Genomic DNA, 26,031 nt, shown 5'->3' with positions numbered 1-26,031 from the left:
GCTTTGGCGAGCTCACAGCGATGGCCCCAGCGCCGCCGCGTGATGGGCCCTGAGCGAGGCCACGCGGGTGACCGCGGGGACCACGCTGTCGAGACAGGCGTCAACGTTTCGAGGCTCATCGCCCGGCGTGGCAATACGGGGTTGGGGAAGGCGGGCGAGTATCTTAAATCCCCCCCCCCCCACCATCACCACACACATACCGGGCCTCTGTTTATCCAGCACTTTAAATGGGTAACACCCACAGTTAGTTGACTGCTTGTGTTGTGGTCATTGCAAACATGATGCCTTGAATAAAGGTGTCAGTTTTTGTGCCAGTTAAAAGGGAAAACCCTATTCCAATATCTTGTTTCTGGCAAAGGAGGTCTCATAATGTTAATGCTCACCCCGAGCCCTCAATACTCTGATAGTGCGCTGTTTTTGAGTTGTACGCCTTTTGGCGTCTTCTGGTCCAACACCAGTGGAGACTAGGTTCTAAGAAAAGCCGTCTCGGGTGTGGACCAATCAAATTCAAGGACAGTGCATATTATTATCAGAGTTGTCTTTTTTGTTTGCATTTTGACTGCTTGTGTTGTGGTCATTGCAAACATGATGCCTTGAATAAAGGTGTCAGTTTTTGTGCCAGTTAAAAGGGTAAAACCTATTCCTATAGTGAAATCTACTTTAAAAAATAAATATATCACGATGTTTCGATCGCAACACAAGCGGTGCCACTGCTGGATTATTTTTTTTTACGCCCGAGGACGACCGGTGGTGTTGCGATCGAAACGTCGTGACATGTTATTTTTTTATTTTGTTTTATTTTTATACCTACGTGACCAAACAGTGTGGATTCCTACAGTCGTGAAAGCTTCAAATCAAGACTATAAAAATATATATTTGCCCAGATAAGGCCCACTTAGCCTATAGAGCACTTTTGTTTCAGAAGCGGCCTGGCCATCACAAATGGTAGCTCAACGAAGATGTTTATCATCTTCTTTGGTTCTTTCGGTAAAGTCACGTAGAATGAGAATAAAATAATAAATTGATAAAATAAAATAACACAATAATATTCTCACGATGAAGGCCGCTTGTGTTGCGGCCGAAACGTCGTGAGAATATTATTGTGTTATTTTATTTTATCATTTTTTTAATTTTATTCTCATTCTACGTGACTTTACCGAAAGAACCAAAGAAGATTAATCATTGCAGTCACGAAAGCTTTAAATCGAAATATGTTTATCGTCACGTGGAAACGTATAGCAGCCAAATAACTCCAAACGAGTGGTTCTTACACTTTACCGTAGCCTTGCACCCGTTTTTGTTCTCAACCGTTAAACATTTATATAACGTGAATAAATACATCGGTGGTTTGATTAAAACAAAGTTGTTGTACATACGTGCCAGTGCTTAATTTGTGTTTCCGATTATGTACCTTCAAAACAAGATCTGGTCACGTCTCGAACCCCCAGAAAGGGCATCTCGCAACCCCAGGGGTTGCAACGTCCACCCCAGGTTTAAGAGGACCCACTGCTCTCAACGCAGTGGGCCATACCTGGTACAGTAAAGAAAAATAGTGAAAAACACACAAGAAGTTGATTTACCAAGCAAAGCTTCACCGAGTCTCAAGACTCTTCATCAGGATGGTCGTGCTACCCTGAGCTGGTTTTGGCACGATCCATTTCGTGGCCAGTTCGCGTGAGTAGAACCCCACCACGCGTTTGCATCGTTTAGCCACCGCTGCCCGAGTCTACAAACACCTCGTCACTGATCGCCAGTCTCACACCAAACCCACTATCCAGGCTCAACGTTTTGTTTAGCTGTCCGAAAACTGCTTTGGTTGAGACAGGAGTCTTTGCTTAAAGTTATTTTTCTTTAAAATAAATATAAAAACAAACCCTGCGATCGGTTTTTTTTGCACGCTTTTCTGTGGCACAAAATAAACTAATATATAAATGTATAAAAATAAAACGTAATAATAAATGTTTTATTTTCATTATTTCATTATTTCCATTCTACGTGACTTTACCGAAAGAACCAACAAGATGAATCCCCGCAGTCACGAAAGCTTTAAACCGATATATAAATGTAACTCACGACAATCCCCCCAGGGGCATATTCTTGTTTTTTTGCCGACTTAACCTGGCGAGGTGTGACGGCGGAGGTGTGGTGAGCTCCATGGGTGGGCTCAGAGAGAGAGAGAGCCAGGAGGATAGAGGAGAGCGATACAGGAGGAGAGGGGAGACTTTGACTTTTAAACAACTTTTATTGCCGCCAGCAGCAACAGCAATGGAGGCGATTCCGATATGAAATACGCAAAGTTACCAGCAACACAAATTAAAATAAACGCTATAAATCCACGCGCTGTGACGCTAAATGCACCGCGCACACCACGAAAGAAAAGTCACGTGGTGGTGGTGGTGATCATCGCGCACGCCACGGTGACGAGCGAGCGCTTCAGAAGGTGAACACGTGGGGTGGTGCCGTCCACGCTGGTACAGAGAGGAGCTTGTCCGGCTCCCCAGCGTTCGAAGAAGACGCGCTACACATCACCGACACGTGTGTGGTACATGGCGTGCTCCAGCCGGAGCCGCGCCTTAATCAGGCCTCTGAACACTGGAATCAGCACAGAGCATCCGTCAGTGGCACCTTCCAGCAACTATTTCCTCATCTTGTACACTGCCAAATTCGCTTGAGCACAGGCGAAGTTGGCGAGGTCATGGCGCTTGTTAGCCAGGTAAGGCACCACCCCATATACGAAGCTGCTGTTGTAGAAGGGAACCCCCCCCCCCCCCAGGAGAGAGAGCCAGGAGGAGAGAGGAGAGGCAGGAGGAGGGAGGAGAGATAGCTAGGAGAAGAGAGAGGCGAGGATGTACATCTCACAGTGGGGACAAGCTGGCCTCGAGACAACACGGACAGTTAGGCAAGTAGTTAGGCATTTGAGTGGCCAGTCCGATGGGTTAGTTAAGCAATTGGATAGTGCAGGGGAGGTATAGGGGAATTCAGAATCTGTATTTATACTGCAGAAGGAATCCAATGAGCTATGATGCTCTTTTCCACACATGTCCAGTCGGAGCGTGGGGTTAGAACGTTCCAACAACAAATAAATACCAACAAAAAAACACGATAGCAGTGCAAAGTCCAAGAGAGGTAGACAAATCACCCAAACGCGTACAAATACAACACTAAACCATCCTCATCCTACCAGACAAAGCCCACTGGGGTGTTAACTTGTGACGGGTGTTCTCCACCCGGTTAACGTGTCAAACGTTGGGCCAACGTTGACTAGTTTCCCGGGTTCAGCTGGGGAAATGTGCTGAATGAGCCGAGGCAGCTTAGTGTTTTGGGCAGCCAGTCAGTCGGGTTAAGGGGACAGTCAGTGAATAATTGGAAACTTAACACGTGACCAATATCATCCATAATAGAGGGCAAACAGGACGAATGACCAGCACGAGACTAATAGAACATCAGAACAAATATAAAACACTCCTAAATACAGCTGTCAGCAGTAGCGTGCCAACAAGGGCACTCAATTGATTTTGATAATGCTGACGTTCTGCGCAAAACTCGCTACTGCTGGCCAAGACTAATTAGATAATCTATCGAAATTGAAATAAACACGAATAATTGTAACCGTTTGGATAGCTACCGCCTTAGTGCTGCGTGGAAGCGAATCATCAAATAATACCTTCTATAAATGCATGCCTACGAAGGGCACCATACTTCAATAGGGATTACCGTTGGTACGGCTATTTTAATACACACAACGGACAGGAAGGACAATTTTGATTTAAAGCTTTCGTGACTGCAGTAATTCATATTCTTAGCTCTTTCGGTAAAGTCACGTTGAAGGGAAACAATACAATAATAAAACATATATAAAACAATAAAAATTCTCACGACGTTTTGACCATAACACAAACGGCCGTCATCAGGTGTGCCGGTTTGCAATAATTTATATATTTAAAATAAGGAAAAAATCGCATTAATTAATTTATTTCCAAATAATAAATAAATACTGGCCGACGCGCCTGATGGCGACCGTTTGTGTTATGGTCGAAACGTCGTGAGAATATTTATTCTTTTATATATATATTATTGTTTTCCTTCAGCGTGACTTTACCGAAAGAGCTAAGAATAGGAAGGACAATATCAAAGGGCTCGCATAATGTACATGGATAATGTACGTAGACTCATCCCCCCCCCCGCCTCCACTTTGCACAAGAGCGCAGAAGCGTGGTCACCACATCTACGCCCTCGATATAAGAAACGAAACAGGTGGACTTCTCCACAAATCTGGCTGTCGCCTGATGAAGCTGGTTGTATTTACTGGCGAAACGTCGTACTCGGATTGTAAATGTTGTGGCTTGGCTCTCCAACCCACCGGTTAGTGCTGTACTAGTATACTACACTATATATTACACTACTATACACTACACTATACACCACCCTAATATACACTACACGATACACTACACACTACACTATACAATATATTATTATACACTACACGATACACAACACTATACAATATACTACACACTACACTACTATACACAATACACTACACTACTATACACAATACACTACATTATACACTAGTGCTGTCCTAGTATACTACACTATACACTACACTATGCACTAGTGATGTACTAGCGACGGAATTGGCCACGTTCTGTTTACGTGACAACTCCTTACTAGTTGGCTGTGTCGGGTGGTGGTGGGTTTTAACGACACATTTAAATATTTATATACATCTAACCCCTCCAAAAAAACTCTATTATTGATTATTAAAATTGGCTGTCAGTTAGGCAGTCAGCCTCCAAGGAAGTCATCAGTTAGTCAGTGAGGTAGGTAGGGTAGTCATATAGTCATGCAGATGGCCAGTTAAGTTAGTTGATTGCTTATTTACCCACTCGGGCATTCCACCAAAACCTTTGTGATCGACATGACACAGTGAGGTGAATGATGGCGTGGTTGTGTTGAGGTGTTCGATGAGGTGAATGAGTGATAGTGATTTGTGTTTGATAAGGTGAGGGGTGGTGATAGTGATGTGTGTTTGATGAACAGAGTGATGGTGATGTGTGTTTGATGAACAGAGTGATGGTGATGTGTGTTTGATGAAGAGAGTGATGGTGATAGTGATGTGTGTTTGATGAAGACAGTGATGGTGATAGTGATGTGTGTTTGATGAACAGAGTGATGGTGATAGTGATGGGTGTTTGATGAAGACAGTGATGGTGATGTGTGTTTGATGAAGAGAGTGATGGTGATAGTGATGTGTGTTTGATGAAGAGAGTGATAGTGATTTGTGTTTGATGAGGAGAGTGATGGTGATAGTGATGTGTGTTTGATGAGGAGAGTGATGGTGATAGTGATGTGTGTTTGATGAGGAGAGTGATAGTGTTAGTGATGTTTGTGTGATGGTGTTAGTGATTTGTGTTTGATGAACAGAGTGATGGTGATGTGTGTTTGATGAACAGAGTGATGGTGATAGTGATGTGTGTTTGATGAAGAGAGTGATGGTGATAGTGATGTGTGTTTGATGAAGAGAGTGGTGGTGAGAGTGATGTTTTGACGAGGAGAGTGATGGTGATTTGTGTTTGATAAGGTGAGGGATGGTGTTAGTGACGTGTGTTTGATGAGGAGAATCATGGTGATAGTGATGTGTGTTTGATGAGGAGAGTGATGGTGATAGTGATGTGTGTTTGATGAGGAGAGTGATGTGTGTTTGATAAGGTGAGGGATGGTGATAGTGATGTGTGTTTGATGAGGAGAGTGATGGTGTTAGTGACGTGTGTTTAATGAAGACAGTGATAGTGATGTGTGTTTGATGAGGAGAGTGATGGTGAGAGTGATGTGTGTTTGATGAACAGAGTGATGGTGATGTGTGTTTGATGAGGAGAGTGATGGTGATGTGTGTTTAATGAAGACAGTGATAGTGATGTGTGTTTGATGAGGAGAGTGATGGTGAGAGTGATGTGTGTTTGATGAACAGAGTGATGGTGATGTGTGTTTGATGAGGAGAGTGATGGTGATGTGTGTTTGATGAAGAGAGTGATGGTGTTAGTGATGTGTGTTTGATGAACAGAGTGATGGTGATGTGTGTTTGATGAGGAGAGTGATGCTGATGGTGATGTGTGTTTGATGAAGAGAGTGATGGTGATAGTGATATGTGTGTTTGATGAACAGAGTGATGGTGATGTGTGTTTGATGAGGAGAGTGATGGTGTTAGTGATGTGTGTTTGATGAGGAGAGTGATGGTGTTAGTGATGTGTGTTTGATGAGGAGACTGATGGTGTTACTGATGTGTGTTTGATGAGGAGAGTGATGGTGTTAGTGATGTGTGTTTGATGAACAGAGTGATGGTGATGTGTGTTTGATGAGGAGAGTGATGGTGATAGTGATGTGTGTGTGTGATGGTGATAGTGATGTGTGTTTGATGAGGAGAGTGATGGTACGACGTGTCTGACGAGGTAAATACGCGGATGGTGACGAGGCGATGATGATGAGGGGGGGGGGGGGTGATGGGGATGGAGGAGGGGAATTTCCCTAAAAACAGCAAACAGAGCCGGGTCAGGCTCGGGGCGCTGCCAGGAAGCAGAGAGGCGTGGAGAGAGACGCAGCAGTCACGACAGCCTTCTACACACACACACAGTGACACACAGACAGACACAGTGACACACACACAGTGACACACACACAGTGACACACACACAGTGACACACACACACAGTGACACACACACAGTGACACAGTGACACACACACAGACACACACACAGTGACACACACATAGTGACACACACACAGTGACACACACACACAGTTACACACACAGACACAGTGACACACACACAGTGACACACACACACAGACACAGTGACACACACACAGACACAGTGACACACACACAGACACAGTGACACACACACAGACACACACACAGTGACACACACACAGACACAGTGACACACACACAGAGTGACACACATAGACACAGTGACACAACAACAACAACCGCCATTCGCCACTAAGTGGCGGTGACGTCACCACGACGCTTGTGCCAGGCTATGTGCACCCTGAGGCCACGTGAAGTGTCGAACGCCCGCTGGCAGGAGGTCACGGGGCAGACCCAGGTGCCACGGGTCGACTGACTGAGATGACTGGCTGATGCACCACCTGTGCCCCCTACTGTGCCAACCTGCTGTGCTCTAGCCACCCGGCGCTCCGCTCGCTGTTGTGAGCGTCGCTCCTCCGCCCTCCGTTGTTGTTGGAGGGCGACTGCCTCCAACTGCCCAGTAGCGTCCTTCACGAGCCTCCTCCACAGAGGCCGATCTTGACACCGCTGGTACCAGTCATCGGCAAGTCCACTCAGCTCCACGTCCTCCTGTACCACATCACTCCATCTCTTCTCTAGCCCGTGCCGCGCCCGCTTAGCCCCCTCAATCCGGCCAAACAAAAGCTGTTTCGGCATGCGGTGACTGGGCATGCGGGCTACATGACCCAGCCATCGCAGCCTTGCCTGCCGGAGGAGCTCACCGATGGGACCCTGCCCAGATCTTTCAAGGATTTGTGAGCTCCTCACACAATCCAGTCTGGTTAAACCCAGGATGGATCGTAGGCAGGCCAGCCTAAATGTTTCTAACCGGCGAAGATGTTCCATTAGGGGGGTCCACGTTTCGCAAGCGTAGAGAAGGGAGGGAATGACCGTGGCCGAGAAGACCTGAAGCTTAGTGCGGAGCGACAGACCAGGTAGCTTCCACACACAGCATTACGCAACCGATGAAAAGATATTGCCGCTCGACTGATTCGGAGTGAAACCTCTGCTGTTAAACTGGAGCCGGTCATAAGCACACTGCCCAGGTATGGGAAACTCTCCACTCTCTCCACAACTGCCCCATCACCAATTGGGAGTTGTGGGGGTGGAGTGTCCGATGGTACAAAATACCCAGGCAGGTGCTTAGTTTTGGTGGGGCTGATGGTAAGGCCCCATCTCTTAGTAGCACGCTCCAGTCTCAACAGCAGCGTCTCCAACTCCTCCTCTGAATGAGCAGCTATTACCAAATCATCGGCATACATAACGTGGTTGAGCATAAGGGAGCCATCCCTTGACCGCACCCGGGCATCGATCAGCCTCCCATTATATCTGTACCATATGGAGATTCCCCCGGTTCAGCTATTGAAGGCTTCACGAACTACATGGTCAAAATAGATGTTAAATAATGTGGGAGCCAGAGGACATCCCTGTCGCACCCCAAGGTGCACAGGGAATGGCTCTGACTCCCGGCCACGTAATTTTACCCGGGCCCGCTCACCATCATGAAGGTCCTTAATGATCGTGAGCAGAGGGTCAGGTACTCCAAAAGCACGAAGAACAACCCAGAGCCCAGGCCTACTGATGGTATCATAGGCCTTGACCAGGTCAATAAAGCAGAGATGTAGGTCTTGCTGGAATTCCCTACACCTCTGTTGTAACAGACGGACACAAAATATGGCGTCTGTGCAGGACCGCCCTTTCCTGAAACCGCATTGGGGCTCCGCAAGCCTCTCCTCAGCGTGCCTAGCAAGGCGATGTTGAATAATCCTTGCCAGGACCTTTCCCGGCACACTGAGGAGTGAGATGCCCCTGTAGTTATTACAGTCTGTGCGGTCCCCCTTCTTAAAGAGGAGGACCACCAGGGCATCCTTCCAATCCTGCGGAACCTGTTAATTAATTAATTAAATTGATTAATTTAATTGATTAATTGATTGATTAATTAAGTACCACTAAACTACGACACTCATACACACAAACAGACACTCATACACACACACATAGTGACACACACAGACACTCATACACACACACAGTGACACGCACAGACACTCATACACACACACGCACATACACTCATACACACACACACACAGTGACATGCACAGGCACTCATGCACACAGTCACAGTGACACGCACAGACACTCATACACACAGACACAGTGACACGCAAAAACACTCACACACAGACAGACATAGTGACCAAAACCACGCCCGGCCGCTTTTGTTTCCCCAGTAGCGATTTTACACACCGCACCGGGTACTCATTTGAGGCTGAGTCGTCCTAGGGGAGGCGCAGGACCATTTCAGATAATCGTCACCGGTGGTGGCCGTGAGCGGGAATCGAACCCGGGTCGCCGGGTTCGTAGCGCCGCGTCGCGCTAACCGCTGCGCCACCACTCCCCACTCGCACCAGCACTCACCTCAACTCACACAACAACAACGCTCACCACCCTCACCTCCCACTCCCCACACGCCCCCCACACACACACATAAAAAAATAACAAAAACATTTTCAGAGGAAATGACAAAAGAAAACTTTTATGATCTACACGCCTCGGGAACTTGTGTCTATTTAATATATATTTAAAAAAAACAGGAAACACGAGCAAGGATTTGGGACAATTTCGGTTCGCGACGTTCGTGAGTCCGGGTTCTTATCACGAGTCGACACAATCCAAAACACGCGACAATCCTCACCCCCGTGTAGCCTCGACAGGCTGTTGGGACAAGTGCCGCTCACGTTGGGGCACCGACGAAGAAGGGCAAGAAACATAAATCATCATTATGAGACCTCCTTTGCCAGTAACAAGATATCGTAATAGGTTTTACCCTTTTAACTGGCAACAAAAAGGGTAAAACCTATTACGATATCTTGTTACTGGCAAAGGAGGTCTCATAATGTAAATGCTCACCCCGAGCCCTCAATACTCTGATAGTGCGCTGTTTTTGAGTTGTACACCTTTTGGCGTCTTCTGGTCCAACACCAGTGGAGACTAGGCTCTAAGAAAAGCCGTCTCGGGTGTGGACCAATCAAATTCAAGGACAGTGCATATTATTATCAGAGTTGTCTCTTTTGTTTGCATTTTGACTGCTTGTGTTGTGGTTATTGCAAACATGACGCCTTGAATAAAGGTGTCAGTTTTTTGTGCCAGTTAAAAGGGTAACAACCTATTACGATAAATCATCATGCCAACTCCGCTCATGCTCGCGGCTGCGGCTTTTGACTGAACATTAAGCAACTGGGGAAGACAAAGGCGGCCGGGCATGATGTTTGTTGGCTACGGCACCATACCCCCCCCCCCTCCCCATAGGTGTGCATCGCCAACCTTGCATGCACTGTATGTTGCTGAATTTCTTTCGCACCGTACGTATCCAACCGCGCTAATCGGGGTTTGCGGGTGGAAGGACACACTAAACACATGAAGAGCAGTTCTAAAGAAATTAGTTTGTCAATCTAGATGATGATTTTTAAAGTGCATAAGCTCCCAGTGGCTTGCTAATATCGGAAGGGCAGAGCGTTCCAGACGGCCACAGAAGCGGCGCATCTGAAAGCGCCCCGCGATGTTTAAGTTGCGACGTCTGTGAAGTTGCCGAGCGGGATTCGCGTGGTTGGTTTTCGCTGCTTGACGAGGTCACCCACACCACCCCCACCACCTCTTGTGAAACATCAGAATTGGGGAGACAAAGGCGGCCGAGAGTGGTGTTGGACACACCACGCACGTGCTGTCTGACATGGCTTGCTCCCAACAGTCCGTGTAGGCCATGCGAGGATATGCATGTCAAGTAAGTATGTAAGTTCGCTGGGTATTAGGCAAGTATGTTGGTATGTGTGTGTGTGTGTCTATGTGTGCGTGTGTTTATGCATACAGGTATGTTGGTATGTGTGGAGAGCGGTGGCGCGGCGGTTAGCGCGCTTCGTTACGAACCCGGCGAGCCAAGTTCGAATCCAGCTCACGGCCAACACCGGTGACGGATTAACTGAACCGGTCCCGAGCCTCCCCTAGGTCGACTCAGCCTCAAATGAGTAGCCGGTGCGGTGTGTGTAAACACTGGGAAGACAAAGGCGGCACAGGGCGCGGTGTTGGCCACCCCCCTTCTTGCGCCGTGCCGGTCTACACAGGTGCCGCTCGCTAACAGCACTTGCCCCAAAATGCTGGTAAGGCTATACGGGGGATCTTTGCCTTTGTGTGTTTATACAAATGACCCTGTCTCAGCTGCCTTACCTGTGTTCACCCCCCCCCTCTCCCCGCGCACACACCCCCCCTAACCCCCCCCCCCCACCACCACATCACTCTAGCACCGACTCACTCACTCCTTCATGTATATATGGCCGTGTGTGTCTGCGCGCGCGTGTGCGTGTGTGTGTGCTGTGCGCGCGTGTGTGTGTGTGTGTGCTGTGCGCGCGTGTGTGTGTGTGTGTGCTGTGCGCGCGTGTGTGTGTGTGTGTGCTGTGCGCGCCCCTTTTATGCGAGATGTCAGTCAGACGGGCAATGGGGCAAGGATGTCTGGAGTGCATTCACCCAAATGGCTGTGGATGTTTAGCCCCGGATCTTAAACGCCTAAGCACTTACACGATTGTAAAAGTCCCCAACTCTGTAGAGACACACACACGCGCACGCGCACGCACGCACGCACGCGCGCGCGCGCTCGCGCACAAACACACATTTGACAAAGAAATATATGGGGCCGTCTCTTTCTCTCTTTAAGTTAGGGGTATCAACATTGGACAGTGCGCCCTAATGCACTCCACCTTTTAGCTGCTGTTAAAGGGATATCCGCGCGGGCGAGATGTTAACCGCCTCGCCTGGTATACACGAACTCGTGGGTTCGATTCCTGACCCTGGCACGCGTTTCTCTTCCCCCGTGGTCGAGTGGATTTTGCTCCGGGTTCTCGGGGGGGGTTTCCCCTCCGCATTTTTTTTATAAACAAGGTCACGCGTTTCAGAGTGTTTGGCTTGCAATCTTTTTTCCACGAGATAAGCCGCCAATTCGCTGAGCTATCAATTGTGGCCAGGTCGCTTCTGAAAAAAAGAGCTATACAGCTCGGTAGGCCTTCCGTGGTAAAATAAAACAAAAATAGTTGAGTTTAACCAGCAGCAGCAGCGTCATTGGTCATGGTCTATCAACTGCTGGATGGAGGTCTCCACCAACGCAGTCGCAATCAATCCCTTTCTGCCTGGAGGATGTTTCTTGCACGATTCCATTTCGCTGCGACGAGGACGAGCGCTCAGCTCACCTCTCACGGTTGACGGGCAAAAGGGTCTAAAAGCACAAAACTCCCCTCTAAGCGTCAAGCAACGAAGTCACGTTGGAAGATGTTTAAGCATCGATAAGCGTCGATACGTTTCCTGGATTGAGCAGAGGGGTGGTGGTGATGTCTGGCGCGTTTCTCTCTCTCTCTCCTTTGACTGCCATTCCGTCGCTAGTCTCTTTGCACCGTGATGTGCCCTGCCAAAGGCCCACTTTTTGTGTAATTTTTTTAGCAAGTCAATCTTTACTCTTTGGTTCTATTCGGTAAAGTCAACACAAGCAACACAAGCGGCCGAAACGTCGTGATTTTTGCTGTTTTATTTTTTACCTACGTGACTTTACCGAATAGAACCAAAGAGTATGGATCCTTGCAGTCACGAAAGCTTTAAATCTAGAAGGCAATCTTTCTTCAATTCGTAACGACTGGCAGAGCTCCGCGATGAATGGGACCGTCTGGTTTGGCGATCCGCTCTCAACTGTACCGTGCAGTGGCTTCCCGAGACGCCGAGTGGGAGATTTGAATTTTGCTTCTCCCGCGGCAGATTTCAGTGCGAGCGCCGAATCGCAACTGGTTACGCACAAATCGCTCGCCGCGAATGCACCCAACAGCACGTTGGCCCGATCGCGTCTCGGAGCAATAAACCATCATCACGCGAACTCCCGCAAACGCTCCACAGCTTTCCACCACCACCACCATCGCCGCACAATTCGATTAGCACGGTTGGCTACGTACGGTGTGAAAGAAGTTCAACGTACATATATCGACACACACACAGTCACATCGCTAACACCCGCCAGGGACGGACGCGGGATACGTGGACAAAGCAATTGGGGCAGGTCAGTTGCCGTCCGACCACGCAGAGTATTTTATTTGACTTAAAACTTCCTTCCCACTTATACGGGAGGAAATACTAAAAATAAATGAACAAATATATGAGAGGGCTGTCTTAGGGATTTTTTGTTTGGTGAGCATGGATTTGAAGTATGCCAACTAGCCAGAGTACATATCATGGGATTATTCCTCTTCTTCTTCTTACCCACAGTACGTCCGTGTGAACATTTATTAATAATAATGCCAGTTTTATTTAGCGTTTCATGCAAATTGCCTCTCACAATCGCCGAGTAAGGAACCACGTGACCCGAGCTGAAAGGTGCTGCCATGCGGCAGAACTGATGACCCCACCAACAATTGCTCTGCGGTTCTCTACATATCAAGATGCTTTTTTTTTCTTCTTCAGCCAATGAATGGTGAGTTGTATTTATTGTGCACGTGGGAGTAAAACCCCCACGCATGCGAGGGGGGAACGCTCTATCCCAGGGGCCGGCAACCAACATCACAAGACGATTCGTGTTTATTGTACACGTGGGAGTAAAACCACCACGCATGCGAGGGGGCAACGCTCTATCCCAGGGGCCGGCAACCAACATCACAAGACGATTCATAATAAAGGTCGTTGGGTTAGATCCCGTAAGTATAAATGTGTCGTGACCCTCCACCACCCGACACAGCCAGTACGGGATTTGTCGCGTGAACAAAAACGTGCCTAATTAGTGACTGCTTCAGCCCGCCGCGTGTGTTGCAGGGTTAAAAATCCACAGCGTCTACAAGTTCAGTACCGTCACGTTTCGCCGGCAATTACATAAACCGGCATCATCGGCATTTTTTTTTCGAAGTCGGTAAACCCCAACGCCCCCAGGAACGTTCCAAGAGCCACAATGCAGCGTGGACGAGTTCACGTAGCGGCCCTTAACGAGCTGCCGCATGCGGGTTGACGACCGCCTGCTCTAGCCCACCGCACACAAGGCACAGACGCTGCCAGCAGTGCCGGATGAAGCTCGTGCGGGGGCCTGTGCCATGTGTTATAAAGGGGCCCTAAATACAAACAAACAAAAAACACATTAATGTTAAAACACGCATTTTTTTTTTTACTTGCATAGTAAAGTAATTGTACTTTTTTTCATTTGCTATACAGCCAGATAATGCGACACAAATCGCTAACCTTAAACACCCGGTCGTTCGCAAAAGTTGAAAGCGGTGTAGTACTATAGTAATAGAGCAAGTGCAGAATCACTGAAGCGGAATTGATAGCTTGAAAGCGTTTAGCGCGGGGCCCTTGAAAGTGCGGGGCCCGTAGTTACTACACGTGTAGTAGCTACTACACGTGTAGTAGCTACTAGTAGCTACTACACGTGTAGATACTACACGTGTAGCTACTACACATGTAGCTACTACTACACATGTAGCTACTACTACACATGTAGCTACTACTACACATGTAGCTACTACTACACATGAAGCTACTACACGTGTAGCTACTACACGTGTAGCTACTACACATGTAGCTACTACACGTGTAGCTACATATGGAGCTACTTTTGTTACCGGGATAATTCGGCACTGGGCTACCAGTCCACACTTTGCCCTCCTGCATTCTGCTGGTGGCCAGCTGGGCAGGCTACGGGGGGCACCACCTTGATGCGTACGGGGAAGCGAGTTCCTCGCAACGTTTGTCGTTTGTGCGGTCACTGCGGTGGCCGACGAACCCTCGCTGCTGCTGCTGCTGCCTCCACAGCGCTGGATCCACTGCAGGCAAAGACACTGCAGGCAAGACACGCGCAACATCGCAGCCACCACCGCTCGCGATTTGTAAAAGGCAAAGGCGCAGGCCTGCAGTTTCCTTGCTCGTGCCACTGCTGGCGGAAGGTCCTCCGCACCCGCCCTTGCAACATTTTTGTCAGCTTCTTGGGGGGGGGGGGCATGGAACCAGCGAGCTGAGTTCGATTTCCATCCACCGCCAACGTCAGTAGCGATTGACATCTGAACCGATCCTGGGTACCCTCCCCCCCCGCTTCACCTTCCGTCAACTGAACTGCACCGACCGGCGTGGTGAAGTATGGTCAAACGACTGGATGAATGTTGCCTTCATCCAGTCGCAGATATAGAAAGGGACTGTAAGTGCATGTCCAGAGCAGAATGGGTATATAGGACGGGGACGTTTGGCAGTTCTGTTCACGATCGTTTAAATTCCTGTGCGACGGAGACGGGACCGTCCGGAGTAACACTCAAAGGTCCGCACAGATGCATTCAATAATCTACTGCTGTACTGACAATCTCGCACCTGATTGGCTCACAAGTGACGACGTCACATTCATCGCTCCGCTGAAGAACGAAACAGGAGGAGGATTTCTCCACAAATCTGGCCGTCACCTGATGATGCTCGTTGTAATTACTGGCGAAACGTCGTACTGGGATTACAAATGTTGTGCACTTACTCTCCAACACACCGGTGAAATGCTGTACTGGTAACGAATTGGCACGTTCTGACTACGTGACAACCCTTAACTAATTGGCTGTGTCGGGTGGTGGCGGGTTTAACGACGCATTCATATTTTCTAGATCTCACCCAAAATAGCACCTCTTATGGAATGACAATGTCCGTACATTCTGAGACCTCCTTTGCCAGTAACAAGATATAGTAATAGGTTTTACCCTTTTAACTGGCACAAAAAACTGACACCTTTATTCAAGGCACCCCGAGCCCTCAATACTCTGATAGTGTGCTGTTTTTGAGTTGTAGGCCTTTTGGCGTTTTCTGGTCCAACACCAATGGAGACTAGGCTCTAAAGAAAGCCGTCTCGGGTGTCGACCAATCAAATTCAAGGACAGTGCATATTATTATCAGAGTTGTCTTTTTTGTTTGCATTTTGACTGCTTGTGTTGTGGTTATTGCAGACATGATGCTTTGAATAAAGGTGTCAGTTTTTGTGTGCCAGTTAAAAGGGTAAAACCTATTACAATGTCCGTACACTTGTTCTAAAAACCGAAGGGCTTGGAATAACTCCGTCTCACTCGTGGCATGTGCTCAGTGACTGATGTTCCCGTGACCCGTATCAGGTCACGAGAACCGGAGGAACTGGCCTGTCGACTTGGTGATGGAATGAGGCCCAACGGATATTTGTTTGTGGGCAGGACGTAAATGACCCGACACTGCCCTCTGCTGGACACGGGGGTGAACCGCAGATTATGTTAGAAGTTCAGAAGTTTATTTTCCCCGAGTACACGGACTACCTCTGCTAACGAACGAGTTAGGTTTCAGAGGTCCGTTCGTAAGTCGATTTGTTCGTAAGTCCAACTTTACTCCTGTCGATACCAAACACGCTGTTTGGCATGTACACTAAACACGGGGATTGGCTTTAAAAGTTGTATAATCTCCTATTACATGTGGATGCCACTGGTTCTTCACGCTCTGCAGATGTAGATGCCACCGGTTATTCACGTTCTGCAGATGTAGATGCCACCGGTTCTTCACGTTCTGCAGATGTCACCGGTTCTTCACGTTCTGCAGATGTAGATGTCACCGGTTCTTCTGCAGATGTAGATGCCACTGGTTCTTCACGTTCTGCAGATGTAGATGCCACTGGTTCTTCACGTTCTGCAGATGTAGATGCCACTGGTTATTCACGTTCTGCAGATGTAGATGCCACTGGTTCTTCACGTTCTGCAGATGTAGATGTCACCGGTTCTTCACGTTCTGCAGATGTAGATGCCACTGGTTTTTCACGTTCTGCAGATGCAGATGCCACTGGTTCTTCACGTTCTGCAGATGTAGATGCCACTGGTTCTTCACGTTCTGCAGATGTAGATGCCACTGGTTCTTCACGTTCTGCAGATGTAGATGCCACCGGTTCTTCACGTTCTGCAGATGTAGATGCCACCGGTTCTTCACGTTCTGCAGATGTAGATGCCACTGGTTCTTCACGTTCTGCAGATGTAGATGCCACTGGTTCTTCACGTTCTGCAGATGTAGATGCCACTGGTTTTTCACGTTCTGCAGATGTAGATGCCACTGGTTCTTCACGTTCTGCGGATGTAGATGCCACTGGTTCTTCACGTTCTGCAGATGTAGATGCCACTGGTTCTTCACGTTCTGCAGATGTAGATGCCACTGGTTCTTCACGTTCTGCAGATGTAGATGCCACTGGTTTTTCACGTTCTGCAGATGTAGATGCCACTGGTTCTTCACGTTCTGCGGATGTAGATGCCACTGGTTCTTCACGTTCTGCAGATGTAGATGCCACTGGTTCTTCACGTTCTGCGGATGTAGATGCCACTGGTTCTTCACGTTCTGCAGATCTAGATGCCACTGGTTCTTCACGTTCTGCAGACGTAGATGCAACTGGTTCTTCACGTTCTGCAGATGTAGATGCCACTGGTTCTTCACGTTCTGCAGATGTAGATGCCACTGGTTATTCACATTCTGCAGATGTAGATGCCACTGGTTCATCACGTTCTGCAGATGTAGATGCCACTGGTTCTTCACGTTCTGCGGATGTAGATGCCACTGGTTCTTCACGTTCTGCAGATGTAGATGCCACTGGTTCTTCACGTTCTGCGGATGTAGATGCCACTGGTTCTTCACGTTCTGCAGATGTAGATGCCACTGGTTCTTCACGTTCTGCAGATGTAGATGCCACTGGTTTTTCACGTTCTACAGATGTAGATACCACTGGTTCTTCACGTTCTGTAGATGTAGACGCCACCGCGCCCAACTATTATGTGGCGGTATGAACTTATGACTCTCGCTCCGAACAGGCAACATGACATACGGACAGGTTTGTTCGTCACTGTACTGTAAAGTCCATTGAGCTAAGACGCTGGTTTTCAAGGGCGCGACTTGACTGGTCGACAACATCACATTGTATATACGTAGCCTGCCTTTCGCGACCAAATACGATTCACGATTAGCGATATCCAAAGTGCTCCTGGACCTCCCCTGTAGTAGGTCGACTCGTCGTACCTAAATGTGTACCTGATGCACCGTGTAACCACCACCACCACCACTATCACCACCACCACGACCAGGGAGAGAGAGAGAGAGAGATTCGTTGACTTTTATTTCACCAAAGCAGGTTACCAACGGGGACTTCCAGACAAGGGTCAACTAAAGGGGTCAACAAACAGCACGAACCTCTTGTCCGTCGCTCTGCTAATCGCCCGCGAAGAAGCCAACTCCGTCTATCCGGGGTTTTGCGTCCTCACAATTGCGGCAAAACCTTTCCGCGATCGCCCAGATTACCGTGCCTACGGTTCGCCCTCCGTGCAACCGTCTCTCAATCTCGGCGTGCGCCACCGCCGGTGTCTCCCCTTCGGCGCCGACTAAACTTCGGCGCATCACATCGGCCCACCTCCCCCCCCCCCTTCCGTAGGCGGTTTGGCCAGATCGCGGCTCGCCGACAACCCCAGAGGGTCACCGTGGCGCGTCACGGCCGCCAGCCATCCTCGCCTCCGGCCCCGCTTTGCGGCGAACCTGTTCGTCGTGCCCACGAGCGTGGGGATTACAGAGGGCGCAATGACCACAGCGTTCTGGCGTCATGTGGTCGAGCACCAATTGGGTCGAGGCTCAAATAGAAAGCCGTCCCTTGGTGTGAACCAATCAGTTTCAAGGACAATGCATATATTATCATAGTATGTTTTTTTTGTTTGCATTTTGACTGCAGGTATTGTGGTTAATGCAGTAACATGAATCCTTGTAAAAAAAAGGTTTCAGTTTTGTTGCCAGAAAAAAGGAGAAAAACCCTATTATTACATATTGGTACTGGCAAAAGGAGGTCTAATGATGTAGATGCTCAACCCGAGCCCTCATTACTTTGATATGGCATTGTCTATGAGCTGTACGCCTTTTGGTGTCATCTGGTCCAACACCATGTGAGAGGAGGCTCTAAAGAAAGCTGTCTCGGGTGTGGACCAATCAATTTCAAGGACAGTGCCACATACATTATCAGAGTTGTTGTTTTTCGTTTGCGTTCCGACCGCAGGTATTGTGGTCAATGCAAACGTGACTCCTTGTAAACAAGGTGTCAGTTTTGTTTCCAGATAAAAGGGTAAAAAAACAATTATCAAGAAGACGACTCGTTCACCAAGAACACTGTGTGGCCTCCAGAGGATACATGTACGGGAGGCGACGGTTCACGCAATGGCCCTCCTTCACGGCACGTATAAATTATGTTAGTGCCACGGTGTTATTGGCAAACGCGTTGAGATTTGTTGTTGTTGTTGTTATTACTTGTGCTTGTGCAACACTGCAAACGCAGCAGTATCACCACCACTAAAGTCATTTACAGGAATATTGCGGATAGGCGAAAATTTGTACTCTAGTGGTAGTGCCTTACGCCGACAAGCTCTACTTCAAAGGCAGCCTTGCAGCATTACGGAAAGTATCGAGTAACACATTTAAGGTCTGGCCTCTACACTTCCAAAACACTTTAGTTTACGTGTCCCCCCCCCCCTCTCAATTCAAAATTATAAATTAGTTTTCGTGTTTAAGTTTGTTATCCTTCCTCCAGCACCTCCGATGAGCACTGTTGGCCACGTGCGGTGCGAAAGAAGTTCGGCGGACAGTACGCACGGCCGGAACTTGCTTCACCAACAACCCCCTCGTTGTGAAACTTCCCCTTGGCTCTTGTTTACAACGTGAAAACCAAAGAGCACAAAGTCAGGGCAATGAAGGTCCCAGCCAGATGTGGCGATCGCGCAGCTAACCTCGAAACGGGCGGCAATCGAGGAGGCAATGGGCGCGGCCCTGCAAGTGCCTGCTCGCGACACTGCCGGCGGAAGATCCTCGACTCAGAGGGTGGATCGGCTCCCGAAAGCTCCCTCTAGATCAGGTGGTTTCCTTATGAACGTTCACTGCAGCCCCTTTTGCGCCCTTTTTTGGTTGCCAATAGTTAAGGGGGGAAAGTTTTATTCTAGATTCGAAGCTTTCGTGACTGCCGAAGGACGCGACCTGGGCTTGGCTGTCTTCACTCCAACGCTGTCCTCTGGACAGTCCGATCCCTTCACCTGATGAAGGCCACTTGTGTTGTGGCCGAAACGTCGTGATTTTTGTTATTTTATTTTTGTTACCTACGTGACTTTACCGAATAGAAACAAAGAGTATGGATCCTTGCAGTCACGAAAGCTTTAAATATAGAGTCGTGATTTTTGTTTATTTTTTTTACCTACGTGACTTTACCGAATAGAACCAAAGAGCATGAAAAGTTTAATGTTCGTGAATACGTAGGAGGGTTTGATTAAACGAGGTAGTTGTTCGCTTAAAGCTTTCGTGACCGCAGGCATTCATATTCTTTGGGTGTTTCGATAAAGTCACGTCGATAGAAAATACATGAAGTAATAGAATTCGACGTTTCGCTTGCAGCACAAGCAGTCGTCATCAGTTACAACTAAATTTGAGAGAGAGATAACACAGAGACACACAGAGAGAGACACACAACATAGACACACAGACAGACACACAAGCAGAGAGAGACAACACAGAGACACAGAGAGAGACACACAACATAGACACACAGACAGACACACAAGCAGAGAGAGACAACACAGAGACACAGAGAGAGACACACACATAGACACACAGACAGACACACAAGCAGAGAGAGACAACACAGAGACACAGAGAGAGACACACAACATAGACACACAGACAGACACACAAGCAGATAGAGACAACAAAGAGACACAGAGACAGACACACAACATAGACACACAGACACACAAGCAGAGAGAGACACACAGAGACACAGAGACAGACACACAACATAGACACACAGACAGACACACAGAGAGAGACACACAGAGACACATAGAGACAGACACATAGACACACAGACAGACACACAAGCAGAGAGAGACAACACAGAGACACACAGAGACACACAACATAGACACACAGAGTGTGTCTATGTTGCGTGTCTATCACAATCGAAACGTCGTATTCTATCTCATTGATTTTCTTTCCACGTGACGTTACCGAAAGAGCCAACGAGTTATTCCTGCAGTCACGAAAGCTTCAAATCAAGCTTTAGTAGTTGTAACTTAAGTGCCCCGTGCTTAATTTGTGTTTTCGATTATTTGACCTTCAAAACAAAAAAATCTGGCCACGTCTCGCTACCCCCCAGAAAGGGCATCTCGCACCGCCAGGGGTGTTTGGCCTCCTCTTCCACACCTGGCCAGTGCGTCCTGGAACAGGACGGAGTTACCCCACACGTCACCACCCCACAGCACGCGACCTGCGGAATCGACCATGCACGCGTTAGGGGGCCGTCCATAAATGACGTCACGCGATTTTGGACGATTTTTGACCCCCCCCCCCACCACCCCCCCTTCGTCACACGGCGTCACTAAAAGTCAGACCCCACCCCCCCCTCAAATATGACGTCACAAAGCTCTGCCGCCCCCCCCCCCCCAAATAAAACATGCTTCAAATCTCTTTAAACTATTGTTGTCATTGTAGTGCGTATTTAATGTGGCGCTGCACTCTGATGTTGTAGGAGTGTTGGTATAACAATTAGTGTTGTTATAACACTTAGTGTTGTTATAACAATTCTATATTTATTTAAAGTTGCGCATTTTGATGTGACGTCACATTTCTCAAACCCCACCCCCCCCCCACCCTCGTCACACATCGTCACAAATGTCTGACACCGCCCCCCCCCCTCCCCGCCCGCCCTAAGTGCGTGACGTCATTTATGGACGGCCCCTTACCCAATTCACCCCGCTGGGCCGCACAGAGGCGTGAGCTTGGTTTGAATTGCCGCGCCGGGTCCGAAGCGGCTGGACGACAACAGCGTCGCTGCTGCTAACAATAGGGAATCAGAATAAATCATCGGTGGGCGGAGGGCAGGAATGAGCGGTGGCGCAGCGGTTTAGCAACACCGCTGCAACGAACGGAGACCCGAGTTCGGTTTCTCGGTCCACGGCTAACGTCAGCAGGCCGAGCGACATCTGAAGAGGGTCCCTGGCCTGCCCTCCAGCACCACCACCACCACCACCGTCATTGTACCGACGTGGTGAAGTATGGTCAGACACCCCAGCACCACCACCCCTTCCCAAACGCCTCTTCCACCATCACCGACGCAGCCTTCATCCGAACAGCGAATTAACAACAGGTCGAACAGTGCGGTATAATCATCATGGTCGTCGTCAATAATATGTACAGCATCTACTAGATCGCTGCTAACATCTCCACGAGCAGTATTCGTGAGCCCTGTGTAGGTAGCTCTAATGTGCAGTATATATTAAAACAAATACACAAATATCACGTTTTTGTGGTGGCAATTCGTCTCGTAAGCCACGCACAGTGCAAGGCGGTTCTCCCAAACCATAGCAGAGGCCTATTTATTTATTTATTTAGGGGGTTAGATCGCGTAAACGTATAAATGTGTCGTTAAAACCCGCCACCACCCGACACGGCCAACTAGTAAAAGATGTCACGTAAACAGAACGTGGCCAATTCGTCACTGGTACATCACACCGGTGTGTTGCAGAGCAATCCGCAACATTTACAATCTGAGCACGCCAGTAATTAAAACTAGCATAATCAGGCGACAGCCAGATTTGTGGAGAAATCCTCCTGTTTAGTTCCTTCAATAGAGGCGTAGATGTGATGACGTCACTTGTGAGCCCTTCGCACGTGAAGGTGGAGTAGTAACTACACTATCAGTGGTGTAGTAACTACACTATCAGTCGTGTAGTGACTACATTATCAGTGGTGTAGTAACTGCATTATCAGTGGCGTAGTAACTACACTATCAGTGGTGTAGTAACTACATTATCAGTGGCGTAGTAACTACATTATCAGTGGCGTAGTAACTACATTATCAGTGACGTAGTGACTACATTATCAGTGGTGTAGTGACTACATTATCAGTGACGTAGTAACTACATTATCAGTGGTGTAGTAACTACATTATCAGTGGCGTAGTAACTACATTATCAGTGGCGTAGTAACTACATTATCAGTGGCGTAGTAACTACACTATCAGTGGTGTAGTAACTACATTATCAGTGGCGTAGTAACTACATTATCAGTGGCGTAGTAACTACATTATCAGTGGCGTAGTATCTACATTATCAGTGGTGTAGTAACTACATTATCAGTGACGTAGTGACTACATTATCAGTGGTGTAGTGACTACATTATCAGTGACGTAGTAACTAAATTATCAGTGGTGTAGTAACTACATTATCAGTGGTGTAGTAACTACATTATCAGTGGTGCAGTAACTACATTATCAGTGGTGTAGTAACTACATTATCAGTGACGTAGTGACTACATTATCAGTGGTGTAGTAACTACATTATCAGTGTCGTAGTAGCGACATTATTAGTGTCGCAGTAACTACATTATCAGTGTCGTAATAACTACATCAGTACTATAGTAGCTAAATTATATGATAATCATCAGTGGCGTAGTAACTACGTTCTTAGTAGCGTAGTAGCGACATTATCAGTGTCGTAGTAGCTAAATGATCAGTGTCGTAGTGACTTCATTATCAGTGTCGTAGTAGCGACATTATCAGTGTCGTAGTGACTTCATTACCAGTGTCGTAGTAACGACATCAATAGCGTAGTGACTTCATTAATTATAATCAGTGTCGTAGTAGCTACATTGTGATTTGTCTCTTCGAGAGGCTTTGTGGGTGTCCAGACGGCGCTTCCTGTGCTCCGCCGGGCACCAGCCACCGCTGCCTCTCAACTTCGAGAGGCTCTCCGGAGGGAGTGGTGCTGGACACCGAGATTCTCTCCTTGAATTCTCTTCCGAATCCTTAGCGCCACATCTGCGCCCACCTCCCGCCCACCCCCTTTCCAGAATATTAATCGCTGGCTCCACGATCCATCTCGTTCCTCGACGTCACTCTCAGCTGTGTCGTATCCTCCGATGCTTACATTACTACACCTCCCGCATTCGTCAGATGTGAGGGCCCTCCGTCATTCACGTCCACTCATCACCACCCACATCGCCGACACCCTCGCCCGTGGCATGGCCGACTGTTGCAATCTCCGTCTGTCGTCTTTATTCCTCATCGAGTAACCTCAAGAAACTACAGCGGCCGCAAAACATCCTCTGCACCCGTCATCATCGGCGAAATTCCCCTCGCCTCCCTCCGTAACCAAGCTGCAAGATCTAGCTAGCGGCTTCCCACCATCACCAGCGGGGGCCAACTACAAAATCCCCTGCCTCCACCGGTCAGTTCTCGTCTCTTCGTGGCAGGCCCTGCCGTCTGGAACGCCATCCCGCGTCAATCTACACGGGCATTTCACAAACACTTAAAAGGGACCCCGCCTCTTAGGATTCGACCCGGTTTTCGCGAGACACTGAACTCGACTCCGCACCCCGGAGTCATTTATGTCCGCGCCATATTGTGGCGCGTTAGAAATTGCACGCCGATTAGAGCAGGCTGAACGAGCGTCTGTGGCCATACGACTTGGGAGGCCCAAGTAATGCAGGCCCGAAGCCCGCAGGCCTAGAGCCCACGGCCAGGGTGCGCTCTGCGCCACAAGCGCACAGGGACACACCCCCACAACATCTTCAGGCATCCCAAAAAGCTTTGTCTTTGTCTCTCTGCGTGTGTCTCTCTCCACGTCTCCCCCCCCCCCCCAAACTCCCGTCTGCGCAACCCTCATAGGTATGACGACAATCGCCTCAGCGTTGGCCTTTGCCTAGGCCGGCTGCAGCCAGGAGTGGTCCAGGCTCTGTGTGAGTGTCTCTCTCGCTCGCGCTCTGCGTATCGCTTCAGGTCCTCGCAACCCCTCACCCCATCTACAAAGGGCCCACCACCCACCCACCACCCACCCACCACCGCGCTCGTGACGGTGGCATTGGGCTTCAGCCTGGGCCCCGCTAGGCCTGCTGCTGCTGCTGCAGCCATTCGTGGTCGAGGCTCTGTGCGGCCGTGGCTCTGCGCCAGGGCCGGGGCGCCAGCATGGGCAGCAGGAAGGAAGCGAAGGCGCTCGCCTCGTCCGTGCTCCAGCCGTACTTCTCCAGCAGCACGTCGGGCAGCGGCCATGGCGTGAGCTCGTCGATGTGCCTCATCTCTCCTGCGGGGGGTTCACGAAATGCGGTGAACCGCCGTGACCACGCTGGACAACCGGTCCCCACACACGCCCTCCACCACTACCACCACCACAGCGGCGGCGACAGCAGCAACAAAACACAGCAACAGCCGTCGTTCGTTGCGAAGTGGCGGCCTTAACGTACACAGGGCCTAGCTTGTGCGCCACACTGGCGAGATGTTGACTACCTCGCCTGGTACGCAGGAGGTCGTGGGTTCGATCCCGACCCTGACGCCTGCTGCTGCTCTATATTTGGAGTCTGCGTGTCTCTCTCTCTCATCATCATCATGGTGGCTATGAGATGTTGACTACCTCGCCTGGTGTGCAGGAGGTCGTGGGTTATATCCCCACCATGACGCCTGCTGCTGCTGTATATTTGGAGTCTGCGTGTCTCTCTCTCTCATCATCATCACAATGGCTAGGTGATGTTAACTACCTCGCCTGGTACACAGGAGGTCGTGGGTTCGATCCCGACCCTGAGGGCCTGCTGCTGTATATTTGGAGTTTGCGTGTCTCTCTCTCTCTCATCATCATCACGGTGGCTAGGAGATGTTAACTACCTCGCCTGGTATACAGGAGGTCGTGGGTTCCATCCCGACCCTGACGCCTGCTGTATATTTGGAATTTGCGTCTCTCTCTCATCATCATCACGGTGGCTAGGAGATGTTAACTACCTCGCCTGGTATACAGGAGGTTGTGGGTTCGATCCCGACCCTGAAGCCTGCTGCTGTATATTTGGAGTTTGCGTGTCCCTCTCTCTCATCATCATCACGGTGGCTAGTAGATGTTAACTACCTAGCCTGGTATACAGGAGGTTGTGGGTTCGATCCCGACCCTGAGGGCCTGCTGCTGTATATTTGGAGTTTGCATGACTCTCTTCCCGTGGTCACGTGGATTTTTCTCCGGGTCCTCCGGCTTTTTGCTCCACATTTAGAATCAACATCACGCGTCTAGGGTCTTTGCCTGCTATAAATTTCCACGTAACGATAAGCCACTTTGCTGAGCTACCATTCGTGGCCAGGTCGCTTCTGAAAAACAGCTGTACAGCTCAGTTTGCCTTACCTGGTAAAATAAGATAAAATGTTTTTAGTTT

At 48.9% G+C, this 26,031-nt stretch overlaps 1 protein-coding gene across 1 annotated transcript in view; it reads right to left on the bottom strand.

Moving 5' to 3' along the window:
• Window positions 1-24,690: 24,690 nt before the first annotated feature.
• The window catches only part of LOC116952742 (SRSF protein kinase 3-like), a 33,482-nt gene continuing 32,141 nt past the window's right edge, over window positions 24,691-26,031 (bottom strand). The window contains exon 14 of the mRNA XM_076074416.1: window positions 24,691-24,923. Coding sequence (XP_075930531.1) covers window positions 24,727-24,923 — 197 coding nt within the window. The 3' untranslated portion in view covers window positions 24,691-24,726. The remainder of the gene's footprint in view (window positions 24,924-26,031) is intronic.

Source organism: Petromyzon marinus, chromosome 48 (assembly GCF_048934315.1).
Source record: "Petromyzon marinus isolate PM22_M1 ecotype Great Lakes invasive population chromosome 48, UKy_Petmar_22M1.pri1.0, whole genome shotgun sequence".
In the NCBI taxonomy this organism is placed as follows: domain Eukaryota; kingdom Metazoa; phylum Chordata; class Hyperoartia; order Petromyzontiformes; family Petromyzontidae; genus Petromyzon; species Petromyzon marinus.
This window is presented reverse-complemented; position numbering and strand designations above follow the sequence as displayed.